Here is a 14,794-nt window from a genome sequence, read left to right as displayed (position 1 = left end):
TTAATCAAATGCTTTCCCCTGTTTTCTTCCAAAAGTGAGGGTGGCAGCCCTCTTGTGGGCCTTGATTGCCTCAGCTCTCGGGGCTAAGCTGGACACGCTGCAGAGGGACCATTCAGGCTGTTCGCACGTGAAGTCTAAAAACCCTGTCGGCAGTTTCTTCGTCGCTGCCTTACCTTCAGGAGGAACGCACACTGCTTTTGCCGGGTGAGATCATCGTAGATTGCTTGGGATATAATTTGCAACGAGAGAGAGAGAGAGAGAGAGAGAGAGAGAGAGAGAGAGAGAGAGAGAGAGAGAGAGAGAGATGTCTATTAGTCTTTTTCGGTGGGCAATTTGGATTTTATGACTGTCATCCGATGGGAGCAAATGGGCTTAATTTGTGTACGCTTGCATATGCATCTCCTTTGTGTTAGCAGGCGTGACCTTCATATTTTATTTAAATGTATAAGTCGTAGGCATGATCATTTAGTGCACAAACAAGACTAGAATAACTGAAACAAAAATTTTTGTAAGTATAAACGTGCGCGAGTGATTGCCTGCTCATATACAAAGAGGACAAAGACCGACTGAAAACTGGCGATTGTTTAGGCAAGATCCTTATCCATTTCTCGTTCCAGCAACTCACTTTCCCTTTCCTTCTTTCCCAGCTTTGGCACCGCCTCTCAGGCTGGGAAGGGCGAGGGCGTCGTTGGCTCTGCCTTCTCGTCGGGTCAGGCAGGCCAAGCAGGCCATGCGACGAGGCATTCTTCCCTTGGAAGTCATAACGCCTTCGCAGGGTGAGTCATCTTTGGTTATTTAGTGTGGAGCAATAGGAAAGTTGCGAACATAAGGTCAAGAAAATGAGATGTTAGTATTTAGTCATATTTCAAACATAACCACGCTGGCGTTCCTACTTTAAAAAATAATATATATATACATTAATACATACACACACACACACACACATATATATATATATATATATATATATATATATATATATATATATATATATATATATATATATATATATATATATATATATATGTATATATATATATTTATATCTCGCATTCATCAATAGGCAGTTACCCCTACTAATAACTAGTGGATCTTGATAAACAAGACAACCTTAAGTAGCCATTTCCATTCCGTAAACTGTGAATTAAAGATGAAAACTAGGTAACAAAAACTTAACAGCATTAGCCACATTGCATAGGCTCATCAGTGGCAATCCGAATGCCACACCTTCATACACAACTATCTTGCATGTCCAGTTACTCTATGAAGGCATGAAAGTGTTCCCATTCTCCCACACAATGTATTCAGCACTTTCTCGTTCTCTCTTCTTCTGTCCTTCCTCATAGACACTCTTCATTACATGTACTTTTAATCAGCCCATCGTTCTCTATTTTCATTTTATGCCCAAACCACTCCCAAACATTGTGATCGCAAACTATCTCCCATCTCGGGCGCACCTGTCAGTCACCTTTATACAGGAGGGTTGATCTTACTTTCATACATCTTAATAGTTGCATATTTAGAAACTCCTCTTCTCTTCCAGATATTTTGCAGAGCTCGTGCTCCATTTTTACTTCACCTATTCTGAAAATGGTTATTGCTGTAGGCTATACTTAAACATTTATGAATTACCCATATTCATTCTTTCATTATCAATACCAGCAACCAGTGCTCCAGCTTCTGGCTTCTTCAGTAGCAGTCCATCTCTGCTTTTTTGCTTGCACCTGCAAATTCTTTCGCAGATCTCTTCAGCTTCTTTCCCCCATCATAAATTTGTATCACCTGTAAATATCAACCGCTCCAAAGTCGATTTCCTAATCCATTCAAACAACAATGGAAACATACTCTTGTCTGAGATCCATTTTTATGCAAAGCCATTTACTGCCCTATATACTTCCTTTTCCTGACGCAAGGCCCTCTTCCATCACAAAAATTTCTAATCACTTTAATAACCAGTGCAACTTCTATGCTAAATATCTTTAATACCTTCACATTACATCTATGTCATTCCTGTTATTATCATGCCCTTGTTCCGTAAACACGTCACTCAAGTTTTTCCTTTTTCCCAAGCTTCTCAGGAAAATAAATTTTTTTTAATGAAGGTTTGATCTATACTCACTTTTCCTTGCCTAATGCCTCTGTGCTTTTACCCTTTCAAGCTTTCTGTTATCTCTCTAATTTAACCAAAACCCTATCATGCCCCTCCCAAGGTACACTAAAGCTATGCCATGATGCTGTAATTCTGACAATCACTTCTTTGACCTTTCCCCCGAAATAAAGACGCAATCACTACTCTCCCATTCTTCCAAAACGTTGTCCTAATAAGACCTCCTGCCACACACACAGGCTCAGCTACTCCGTTATGCTATCAAAACCAGGCCACAGCATCTCACTTGCATTCAATAAAATCCCGGTCCCTTTTCGACCTCCATACAGTGTTGAGCAGTCATTTCAATATGTGTTTTTAATTTCAAATGATTCTATATGTGTACATATATATATATATATATATATATATATATATATATATATATATATATATATATATATATATATATATACATATTATATATGTACACACATACGTACATACTTTATTATTATTATTATTATTATTATTATTATTATTATTATTATTATTATTCAGTAGATAAAACCTATTCATATGGAACAAGCCCACAGGGGCCATTGGCTTGAAATTCAAGCTTCCAAAGAATATGGTGTTTATTAGGAAGAAGCAAGAGGAAGTAAAGGGAAATACCCAAAGAAGAGATACCACTTATTAAAAAAAAAAAATAAATTAGTAAATAGATAGAAATGTGTTAGAATGCAAGAAGAATAGTGTTAGGGTAGCAAATGCATTGCATTTTCGCTTGAACTTTTAAGGTTCCAATTGAGCGACATCCTCTGGGAGGCTGTTCACACACACACACACATATATATATATATATATATATATATATATATATATATATATATATATGTATATATATTACCGTCATTTTTAAGAAGCAATTGGCAAGCTTTCCTTATCTAGACGAGCAGTATTTTGCCAGCATAAACGGTGTTTGTGATTGCTGTTCAGAATTAGGGATTTAATTACTAAGTGCAACATCTCAAACTATGGGCATCGATTAATTTTCCAATAAATACTCGTGCTGATATCCCATCAAAAGTATCTTTATGTAATTTGTAAGTAATTCACAGTTTCATAGCGCAATTCACTGATCTTCACGCCACTCTTAACCCATGAAAACCATAGTATACTTATCTATAGCAGTTGCCAGGTACATTCAAGCACTGGAGACACGCAAAACATCGTGTGTGAAACTTGAATCAATGAAATCATTATCCAGTGTCAGCCCATTTTCTAAGTTCCGATGGTCGCGTACTGGCAATAGGCGCCTCTACAATTATTCTCTACGTGCATGCTTTTTAATGGCTATGTATAAAAGTGCAATGCATCATCCATGTATCTGCGCATCAGATAACTAATCATTAGAAAAGGTTTCGGTCACCGAGCTATACACGAAATCATTCTCAAGTTATTGGTCGCAGCATGAAAGACAGAGAGAGATAATACCACTGGTGGTCAAATCGTCATAATCAGTCCTGCTCTAGAAATCTCTCACGAAGTTGATTAAACTGACGCTAAGGTAATGGAATGCTCAGTTTATGGTGAGAGAAGTAGATCATAAGATTAGGTGCCTTATTGTCCTAACATTGAATGGCATGCAAGCGCTTAATTACTGTACACTCCGTGATGTGGCCGAATAGACGACCGAACAAATTTTTAGTTTCGTTTGTAACTGCTACTTTTTTTTAAAGTTTGTTTTATTTCTTCTCTGTAATGCCGTTGGTATCTTTATTCCTTCCTCGTAACCACCTTATAAAAACAAACCATAAAAAATTATAAAATGCTAAATTCACTGCATGATAGCATAATTTTCGTTATACAATTACTAAATGATAAAAACGTCATTGTTTTATTGAAATTGCAGTAGAAAATTAAAGATTCCTAAACATTTGAAGATTTTGGCCAAACACTCTCAGGAAATCAATGCCGGGGCATCGCTGTTGTGTTTAATATCCGGCCTTCAGTTCCAGTCCTCATGCTGCCAACTCAGCTGTCAACTTCTTTTTCGGCAGTTCATTTCTGTGTTAAAACTGGAAGCTAAACAGTGAGGCTCTTCTTTCATGTATGTACTGCTTTCAATATAAGTTGTTTTGTTAGACAGCAGCTCCCCCACCCCTACGTACACACACACACACACACACACATCCATTCCTCTGCGTTCATATCACCAGTATGTTACAAGACTCTTTTCATTACCAACGAAGTAGGCGTAGCCGTCAAGCTAAAGCGTTAATCCTCTTACTGTAGGAATGAATTCCATATTCTTAAGACTAACAAGAACTCTGAACAGCAACTGCATCAACGTCTAGGTAGGTAGACTAACGCTGGTCTGGTCTGAGGAGTGTGCGAAAAGTTCAAACAAATAAGGTACAACTAATTAGAGGGGTATTGGAGAAAATATTGCCGGTTGTTTTCAAGTAAGGAAGATCATCAGCCCCAAGCAAACAAGTGTGATACATCATTACAATTGCCAGTTGTATATTCAGTCGTTTACTTTCCGAGCAAGTGTTTATTGTGGTACATAGTCCACAATTTTGATGAAAATCGATTCATGAAAGTATTCGTCAGCCAAAATCTTTGGCAATCTTTCCGGGAGCCACTTATAGATATACAATACAAGAGAAAACAGTAACTACTGTTTTCTTTTGTATTCTTAGGTATCTAGCAGCAGAAAGTTTGCAGTTATGGCATACACACAACATACAAAAAATTTTCATTATCTGTTGAATTGCAACTTTTAGTTAGTTTTTAAAGATTTGTTAGCTAGGCTATAAAGAATTCAGTAGTTATACAAACCAAAAATATTCATTATCTGTTGAACTGCAACTTTTAGTTGGTTTTTAAAGGTTTGTTAGCTAGGGTATAAAGAATTCAGTAGTTATACAAACCAGTTTTTTTTTTAGGCACCAAGAGCAAATGTATCTACCTACCAGAAAGGAAAACTGCATGTATTTTTCTTTTTCAGGTTCAATTCACCCACTGGCACTCATCACAGCAGTGGCTCTTTTATCTCTAGTAGTGGTATACCCGTAGGTTCAGCTGCATATACTGCAAGTAGCTCAAGTTTAGGTAGTTTAAGTTCCGGGTCAAAACCTGGGTCAGGACTTGCTTCAGGCAGTATATCCAGTCGAGGAGGACAGTCAGCCCTTGGAGTAAGGTCATCCTCTGGTGTTAGTGGTGTTTCAGGCTCCAGAAGTACATCATCTTTTGGAAGTGGAAGTGGAACTTTCTCACAGTCTAGTGGATCATCAAGTACAAGTAATCAGTATTCTTCATCTGGTGCAGATGGTACATCATCAGGAAGTAGGTTTTCCTCAGGAGGTAGTTTTGTCTCATCCAGTTCCCCTACACATGGAACAGGATCATTTGGTGTAGGAAGCCCCTCCACACACGGGGCTGCAGGTTTTGGTAGTACTCTTTCAGTAGTTGGTGGTGTAGGCAGTGCTGGTTCTAGAGGTTCATCAACTACTGGAGGCCAATTCTCGTCATTAGGTGGACGTGGTACACCAGGAAGTAGTAATTTGTCCACTGGAAACAGGCCCTCCTCATTCACTGGTACTAAACCAGGTGTGTCAGGCACCTCTAGCCAGTTAATATCTGGTAGTGGTTCAGGCACAAAGTTTCATTCAGGATCAACTTCTTCCTCTGGTAGTCAGTCTGGATCTGCAGGTGGATCAGGATTTTCTTCAGGAGGTATATCCAGTCATGGAGGAGAGACTACCCGTAAGGTAGGGTCATCCTCCAGTGTTGGTGTTCCAGGTTCTGGATCTACATCATCTGGAAGTGGAAGTGGTACATTTTCAGGGTCTGGTTCATCAAGTGCAGGTAATCAGTACTCCTCATCTGGTGCTTATGGAACATCATCAGGAAGTAGACCTTCTACTGGAGGTAGTTCTTTCTCATCCAGCTCTGAAAACAGACATTCCTTTGCACAAGGAACAGGATCATTTGGAGTAGGAAGCTCCTCTACTTCAGTAGGTAGGCCAGGATTTTCAACTGGAGCTTCAGGATTTGGTAGCACTCTTTCAGCTGGTGGTGGTGTAGGTACTGCAGGTTCTAGAGGTTCATCAACTACTGGGAGCCAATTCTCGTCTGTAGGTGGACATGGGACATCAGGAAGCAGTAGTTTTTCCACTGGAAATAGAGTCTCTTCATTCACTGGTACAAAACCAGGTGTATCAACCACTTCTAGCCAATTAACATCTGGTTCTAGGCCCTCTTTTGGTGCTGGTAGTGGTTCAGGCACAAAGTTTACTACAGGAACATCATCTAGCTCTGGTAGTCAATTTGGTTCTGCTGCTGGATCAGATGATGTAAAAAGTTCAGGATTTTCTTCAGGAGGTACATTTAGTAGTGGTGGACAATCAACCCATGGGGTAGGGTCATCCTCTAGTGTTAGAGGTGTTTCAGGTTCAGGATCTACATCATCTGGAATTGGAAGTGGAAGTGGAACATTTTCAGGGTCTGGTTCATTATCAAGTACAGGTAATAAGTACCCCTCATCTAGTGCTTATGGAACTTCATCAGGAAGTAAGCCTTCCACTGGAAGTAGTTCTTTCTCATCCAGCTCTGGTAATAGACATTTCTCTGCGCATGGAACAGGATCATTTGGAGTAGGAAGCTCCTCTTCTTCAGTAGGTAGGCCAGGATCTTCGCCTGGGGCTACAGGATTTGGTAGTACACTTTCAGTAGGTGGTGGTGTAGGTACTGCAGGTCCTAGAGGTTCATCAGCTACTGGGAGCCAGTTCTCATCATTAGGTGGACATGGGTCATCAGGAAGCAGTAGTTTTTCCACAGGAAATAAAGTCTCTTCATTTACTGGTACTAAACCAGGCGTATCTACCACTTCTAGCCAATTAACATCTGGTTCTCAGCCCTCTTTTGGTGCTGGTAGTGGTTCAGGAACAAAGTTTTCTTCAGGAACATCATCTAGCTCTGGTAGCCAATTTGGTTCTGTTACTGGATCAGATAATGAAATAAAAGGTTCAGGATTTTCTTCAGGAGGTATAACCAGTCATGGAGGACAGTCAACTCATGGGGTAGGGTCACCCTCTAGTGTTAGAGGCATTTCAAGTTCAGGATCTACATCATCTGGAATTGGAAGTGGAAGTGGAAGTGGAACATTTTCAGGGTCTGGTGGTTCATCAAGTACAGGTAATCAGTACTCCTCATCTAGTGCTTATGGAGCATCATCAGGAAGTAAACCTTCTACTGGAAGTAGTTCTTTCTCATCCAGTCCTGGAAATAGACATTCCTCGGCACACGGAACAGGATCACTTGGAGTAGGAAGCTCTGCTACTGCAATAGGTAGGCCAGGATCTTCAGCTGGGGCTACAGGATTTGGTAGTACTCTTTCAGCAGGTGGTGGTGTAGGTACTGCAGGTTCTAGAGGTTCATCAACTACTGGGAGCCAAACCTCGTCATTAGGTGGACATGGGACATCAGGAAGCAGTAGTTTTTCCACTGGAAATATAGTTTCTTCATTGACTGGCTCTAAACCAGGTGTATCAACCACTTCTAGCCAAATAACATCTGGTACTGGATCTTCTTTTGGTGCTGGTAGTGGTTCAAGCACAAAGTATTCTTCAGGAACATCATCTAGCTCTGGTAGTCAATTTGGTTCTGCATCTGGATCAGATGATGGTGTAAAAAGGTTCAGAATTTTCTTCAGGAGGTACATTTAGTAGTGGTGGACAGTCAATCCAAGGGGTAGGGTCATCCTCTAGTGTTAGAGGTGTTTCAGGCTCTGGATCTACAACATCATCTGGAACTGGAAGTGGAAGTGGAAGTGGAAGTGGGACATTTTCAGGGTCAGGTGGATTATCTAGCGCTTCTGGAACATCGTCAGGAAGTAAACCTTCTACTGGAAGTAGCTCTTTCTCATCCAGCTCTGGAAATAGACTTTCCTCTGCACAAGGAACAGGTTCATTTGGAGTAGGAAGCTCCTCTACTTCAGTAGGTAGGCCAGGATCTTCAGCTGGGGCTACAGGATTTGGTGGTACTCTTTCAGCAGGTGGTGGTGTAGGTACTGTAGGTTCATCAGCTCCTGGGAGCCAATTCTCGCCATTAGGTGGACATGGGACATCAGGAAGCAGTAGTTTTTCCACTGGAGACAGAGTTTCTTCATTGACTGGCTCTAAACCAGGTGTATCTACCACTTCTAGCCAAATAACATCTGGTACTGGATCTTCTTTTGGTGCTAGTCGCGGTTCAGGCACAAAGTATTCTTCAGGAACATCATCTAGCTCTGGTAGTCAATTTGGTTCTGCATCTGGATCAGATGATGGTGTAAAAGGTTCAGAATTTTCTTCAGGAGGTACATTTAGTAGTGGTGGACAGTCAACCCATGGGGTAGGGTCATCCTCTAGTGTTAGAGGTGTTTCAGGCTCTGGATCTACAACATCATCTGGAACTGGAAGTGGAAGTGGAAGTGGAAGTGGGACATTTTCAGGGTCAGGTGGATTATCTAGCGCTTCTGGAACATCGTCAGGAAGTAAACCTTCTACTGGAAGTAGCTCTTTCTCATCCAGCTCTGGAAATAGACTTTCCTCTGCACAAGGAACAGGTTCATTTGGAGTAGGAAGCTCCTCTACTTCAGCAGGTAGGCCAGGATCTTCAGCTGGGGCTACAGGATTTGGTAGTACTCTTTCAGCAGGTGGTGGTGTAGGTACTGTAGGTTCATCAGCTCCTGGGAGCCAATTCTCGCCATTAGGTGGACATGGGACATCAGGAAGCAGTAGTTTTTCCACTGGAGATAGAGTTTCTTCATTCACTGGCTCTAAACCAGGTGTATCTACCACTTCTAGCCAATTAACATCTGGTACTGGATCTTCTTTTGGTGCTAGTAGCGGTTCAGGCACAAAGTATTCTTCAGGAACATCATCTAGCTCTGGTAGTCAATTTGGTTCTGGTACTGGATTAGATGATGATGTAAAAGGTTCAGGATTTTCTTCAGGAAGTATATCCAGTCATGGAGGACAGTCAACCCATGGAGTAGGGTCATCCTCTAGTGTTAGAGGTGTTTCAAGTTCAGGATCTACAGCATCATCTGGAAGTGGAAGTGGAAGTGGAACTTTTTCAGGGTTTGGTAGTTCATCAAGTACAGGAGATCAGTACTCCTCATCTGGTGCTTATGGAACATCATCAGGAAGTAAGCCTTCTATTGGAGGTAGCTCTTTCTCATCCGGCTCTGGTATTAGACATTCCTCTGCACAAGGAACAGGATCAACTGGAGTAGGAAGCTCCTCTACTTCAGTAGGTAGGCCAGGATCTTCAGCTGGGGCTACAGGATTTGGTAGTACACTTTCAGCAGGTGGTGGTCTAGGTACTGTAGGTTCTAGAGGTTCATTAACTACTGGGAGCCAAACCTCGTCATTAGGTGGACATGGGACATCAGGAAGCAGTAGTTTTTCCACTGGAAATATAGTTTCTTCATTGACTGGCTCTAAACCAGGTGTATCAACCACTTCTAGCCAAATAACATCTGGTACTGGATCTTCTTTTGGTGCTGGTAGTGGTTCAAGCACAAAGTATTCTTCAGGAACATCATCTAGCTCTGGTAGTCAATTTGGTTCTGCATCTGGATCAGATGATGGTGTAAAAGGTTCAGAATTTTCTTCAGGAGGTACATTTAGTAGTGGTGGACAGTCAATCCAAGGGGTAGGGTCATCCTCTAGTGTTAGAGGTGTTTCAGGCTCTGGATCTACAACATCATCTGGAACTGGAAGTGGAAGTGGAAGTGGAAGTGGGGCATTTTCAGGGTCAGGTGGATTATCTAGTGCATCTGGAACATTGTCAGGAAGTAAACCTTCTACTGGAAGTAGCTCTTTCTCATCCAGCTCTGGAAATAGACTTTCCTCTGCACAAGGAACAGGATCATTTGGAGTAGGAAGTTCCTCTACTTCAGTAGGTAGGCCAGGATCTTCAGCTGGGGCTACAGGATTTGGTAGTACTCTTTCAGCAGGTGGTGGTGTAGGTACTGTAGGTTCATCAGCTCCTGGGAGCCAATTCTCGCCATTAGGTGGACATGGGACATCAGGAAGCAGTAGTTTTTCCACTGGAGATAGAGTTTCTTCATTCACTGGCTCTAAACCAGGTGTATCTACCACTTCTAGCCAATTAACATTTGGTACTGGATCTTCTTTTGGTGCTAGTAGTGGTTCAGGCACAAAGTATTCTTCAGGAACATCATCTAGCTCTGGTAGTCAATTTGGTTCTGGTACTGGATTAAATGATGATGTAAAAGGTTCAGGATTTTCTTCAGGAAGTATATCCAGTCATGGAGGACAGTCAGCCCATGGAGTAAGGTCATCCTCTAGTGTCAGAGGTGTTTCAAGTTCAGGATCTACAGCATCATCTGGAATTGGAAGTGGAAGTGGAACTTTTTCAGGGTTTGGTAGTTCATCAAGTACAGGAGATCAGTACTCCTCATCTGGTGCTTATGGAACATCATCAGGAAGTAAGCCTTCTATTGGAGGTAGCTCTTTCTCATCCGGCTCTGGTATTAGACATTCCTCTGCACAAGGAACAGGATCAATTGGAGTAGGAAGCTCCTCTACTTCAGTAGGTAGGCCAGGATCTTCGCCTGGGGCTACAGGATTTGGTAGTACACTTTCAGTAGGTGGTGGTGTAGGTACTGTAGGTTCTAGAGGTTCATTAACTACTGGGAGCCAAACCTCGTCATTAGGTGGACATGGGACATCAGGAAGCAGTAGTTTTTCCACTGGAAATATAGTTTCTTCATTGACTGGCTCTAAACCAGGTGTATCAACCACTTCTAGCCAAATAACATCTGGTACTGGATCTTCTTTTGGTGCTGGTAGTGGTTCAAGCACAAAGTATTCTTCAGGAACATCATCTAGCTCTGGTAGTCAATTTGGTTCTGCATCTGGATCAGATGATGGTGTAAAAGGTTCAGAATTTTCTTCAGGAGGTACATTTAGTAGTGGTGGACAGTCAATCCAAGGGGTAGGGTCATCCTCTAGTGTTAGAGGTGTTTCAGGCTCTGGATCTACAACATCATCTGGAACTGGAAGTGGAAGTGGAAGTGGAAGTGGGACATTTTCAGGGTCAGGTGGATTATCTAGCGCTTCTGGAACATTGTCAGGAAGTAAACCTTTTACTGGAAGTAGCTCTTTCTCATCCAGCTCTGGAAATAGACTTTCCTCTGCACAAGGAACAGGATCATTTGGAATAGGAAGTTCCTCTACTTCAGCAGGTAGGCCAGGATCTTCAGCTGGGGCTACAGGATTTGGTAGTACTCTTTCAGCAGGTGGTGGTGTAGGTACTGTAGGTTCATCAGCTCCTGGGAGCCAATTCTCGCCATTAGGTGGACATGGGACATCAGGAAGCAGTAGTTTTTCCACTGGAGATAGAGTTTCTTCATTCACTGGCTCTAAACCAGGTGTATCTACCACTTCTAGCCAATTAACATCTGGTACTGGATCTTCTTTTGGTGCTAGTAGTGGTTCAGGCACAAAGTATTCTTCAGGAACATCATCTAGTTCTGGTAGTCAATTTGGTTCTGGTACTAGATTAGACGATGATGTAAAAGGTTCAGAATTTTCTTCAGGAAGTATATCCAGTCATGGAGGACAGTCAACCCATGGAGTAGGGTCATCCTCTAGTGTCAGAGGTGTTTCAGGTTTAGGATTTACAGCATCATCTGGAATTGGAAGTGGAAGTGGAAGTGGAACGTTTTCAGGGTCTGGTTCATTATCAAGTACAGGTAATCAGTACTCCACATCTAGTGGTGATGGAACATCATCAGGAAGTAGACCTTCTACTGGAAGTAGTTCTTTCTCATCCAGCTCTGGTAATACACATTCCTCTGTGCAAGGAATAGGGTCATTTGGAACAGGAAGCTCCTCTACTTCAGTAGGCAGGCCAGGATCTTCAGCTGGGGCTACAGGATTTGGTAGTACACTTTCAGTAGGTGGTGGTGTAGGTACTGTAGGTTCTAGAGGTTCATTAACTACTGGGAGCCAAACCTCGTCATTAGGTGGACATGGGACATCAGGAAGCAGTAGTTTTTCCACTGGAAATAGAGTCTCTTCATTCACTGGTACTAAACCAGGTGTATCTACCGGCTCTAGCCAACTAACACCTGGTACTGGATCTTCCTTAGGTGTTGGTAGTGGTTCAAGTACAAAGTTTTCTTCAGGGACATCTAGCTCTGGTAGTCAATTTGGTTCTGCATCTGGATCAGATGGTGATGGAAAAGGTTCAGGATTTTCTTCAGGAGGTACATTTAGTAGTGGTGGACAATCAACCCACGGGGTAGGGCCGTCCTCTAGTGTTGGTGGTATTTCAGGGTCTGGAGGTACATCATCTACTGTAAGAGGAAGTGGAAGTGGGGCTACAGGTTTTGGCAGCACTTCTTCAGTAGGTGGTGGTGTAGCTAGTGTAGGTTCTAAGGGTACATCTAGTATTGGTGGTGTTTCAGGTTCTGGCTCACTCTCTTCTGGGAGCCAAATAGGTACATCCAGCTCTTCCGGACAGTTTGGATCCAGTCCTGAATCATCTTTTGGTACTGGTGGTGTCCCAGCTACAGCATTTGCTGCCGGAGCAGGCACTTTTAGTGGAAAATTATCTTCAGAAACAGGAGCAATAGGGCGACCTGGCTTTGGTGCAAGTAGGCCTGGTTTCAGTGCACAAAGACCTGTATCATTTGCATCACCCACTTTAGGTGCTAGACCTTCAGCTGCTGGGTCTGCTGGTGTTGGAATTGGTGATTCTAATTTTGGAACTCGTGGTAGCTCTTTATTTAGTGGTGATTCTCCTAGATTCGGCGTTAGTGGCATTGGTGCTGATGCTTTTGTAAGTAGGCCTGGGGTGTATAAGATCACCCATAGTGGTGTAGGAAGTGGTCATGGGGGACATGGAGTGTCTGCAATCACAAAATCTAGCGGTATTACAAGCGCTGCAGGCTCTGGCACTGGCTCCTTCAGCTCATCATCCTTTTCTACAAGCTCAAAGTCGGAAGGTTCCTTCACTTTCAAGTCATCAACCTCTTCATCTGGAACCATCCTGACTAAAGGACCAGGTAAGATAATTGCAAAGTGGAATCGTAATAACTTAAATACCTGGAAATTTGTCAAGTGTAATTTTTTTCTGTCAGCTTTTAAAATCTTGCAAAGATAAATTTGTGAGGCAAAAAGTGAGAAGTTCTATAGTCATCCTTAGAAGAAAATTCTATGATTTATGTAAATTATACATCCATCTAATCAAAGTAACTTTGTTGACTAAATATGTAACCTCAGAAAGTGAATACGAATAAGGACAAGTTAATTTCCTTGTTGGAACATAAAAGAAGCACTCTGATCGTAGTTAGTGGATGATACAATTGATAGTGATCACATCATAAAAAAGTTAATGATTACCCTGAAAGTAGTTAATGGATGATACAGTTAAGTAATTGCAGAATATGGGAAACTGACACGTTAATCAGTATCATAATCATTGTTCCTTAATTTACATTTTCACATAGTTTGCTGCAACGATTTCAAGTGGTAGTAATAGAACTTCCTTGACTATAAAACACATCTATGGTTCTAGAGTTTTAGTTCTGGTTTGTTTGCATACAACTTACATTAGTTCTGAAAATCCTTGAAATTTACAAAGAAAAAGGAATAAACAAAAATCTTTTGAGGGCCATGTTAGTCGTTTGTTGCAAGATCTCATTTCTGCTCTGTAATGGAAAAATAGGAAATTGTTGTAAATGGGTATGATAATTTTTAGGCTTCGGAGTAGGACGAAACTGAATAAAGTAAAAGGAAAGCCTTAATTTCTTCTGTACATTATAGATATGTTACATCCATTAAAAGCAACACACTATAAAGAAACAGAATGCCTGTGTAAATGAAATAAAGGAGCAATGGGACAGTCCTATTGCTCTTAGTCAGAATTAGATGGCAGGCCAGTGAAGACCTTATTGAATACTTAATGATGCGGTTACATATGTGTGTGTATATATATATATATATATATATATATATATATATATATATATATATATATATATATATATATATATATATATATATATATATATATATATATATATATACATATAATGGTTTCTTCTATTACAGCCAACCCTGGGTTCTGTCCAGCTCTGACAAACAAGTGTGAGAGGCCAAAGGGATCAGAGAAGAAATGTGTCGACGACAGCTCCTGCAAGTCAACGGAGAAATGTTGTTTCGACGCCTGCAATCAGACAGACCACTTTGTTTGCAAACCGGCAGTTGATCAGCCTCCTTACTGATAATCCCACTGGCCAGAACAATCCACAGGCGAATAGTAATTTCATCTTTCGCTTCACAGAAGAACTTCGAATGGAAGAGAGGGAGGAGTTACTTCTTCCCGGAAGACGCCATAGACGCGAAATGAGTTGATTGTTTTGTCAAAAGGAAAATGGTTCTCTGCTGCATTCACTTCTACGATGAGAAGCAGTACTCTTGTATAGTATGAAACTAGGACTGTGTTTGGGACCTCCCGCGTGTTGTCAACAAAAAAATATTTCAGAGGGCATATTATGTCAATAAAAGCAATGTATAACAACCCTTGTTAGATTATTCATCCTTGAAATAAGTCCTTCAGTGGAACTTTAATTTCATCAGCCAATAAGGACAGGCGATCATGATTTGTCTTCGTTCT

At 41.4% G+C, this 14,794-nt stretch overlaps 1 protein-coding gene across 1 annotated transcript in view; it reads left to right on the top strand.

The window, feature by feature from the left end:
• The window catches only part of LOC136829008 (fibroin heavy chain-like), a 29,605-nt gene extending 14,907 nt beyond the window's left edge, over window positions 1-14,698 (top strand). Inside the window, exons 2-4 of the mRNA XM_067087401.1 lie at window positions 5,103-7,696; window positions 7,791-13,181; window positions 14,230-14,698. Coding sequence (XP_066943502.1) covers window positions 5,103-7,696; window positions 7,791-13,181; window positions 14,230-14,402 — 8,158 coding nt within the window. The 3' untranslated portion in view covers window positions 14,403-14,698. The remainder of the gene's footprint in view (window positions 1-5,102; window positions 7,697-7,790; window positions 13,182-14,229) is intronic.
• Window positions 14,699-14,794: the final 96 nt, after the last annotated feature.

The sequence above is a fragment of the Macrobrachium rosenbergii genome, chromosome 43 (genome assembly GCF_040412425.1).
Source record: "Macrobrachium rosenbergii isolate ZJJX-2024 chromosome 43, ASM4041242v1, whole genome shotgun sequence".
NCBI lineage: Eukaryota > Metazoa > Arthropoda > Malacostraca > Decapoda > Palaemonidae > Macrobrachium > Macrobrachium rosenbergii.
This window is presented reverse-complemented; position numbering and strand designations above follow the sequence as displayed.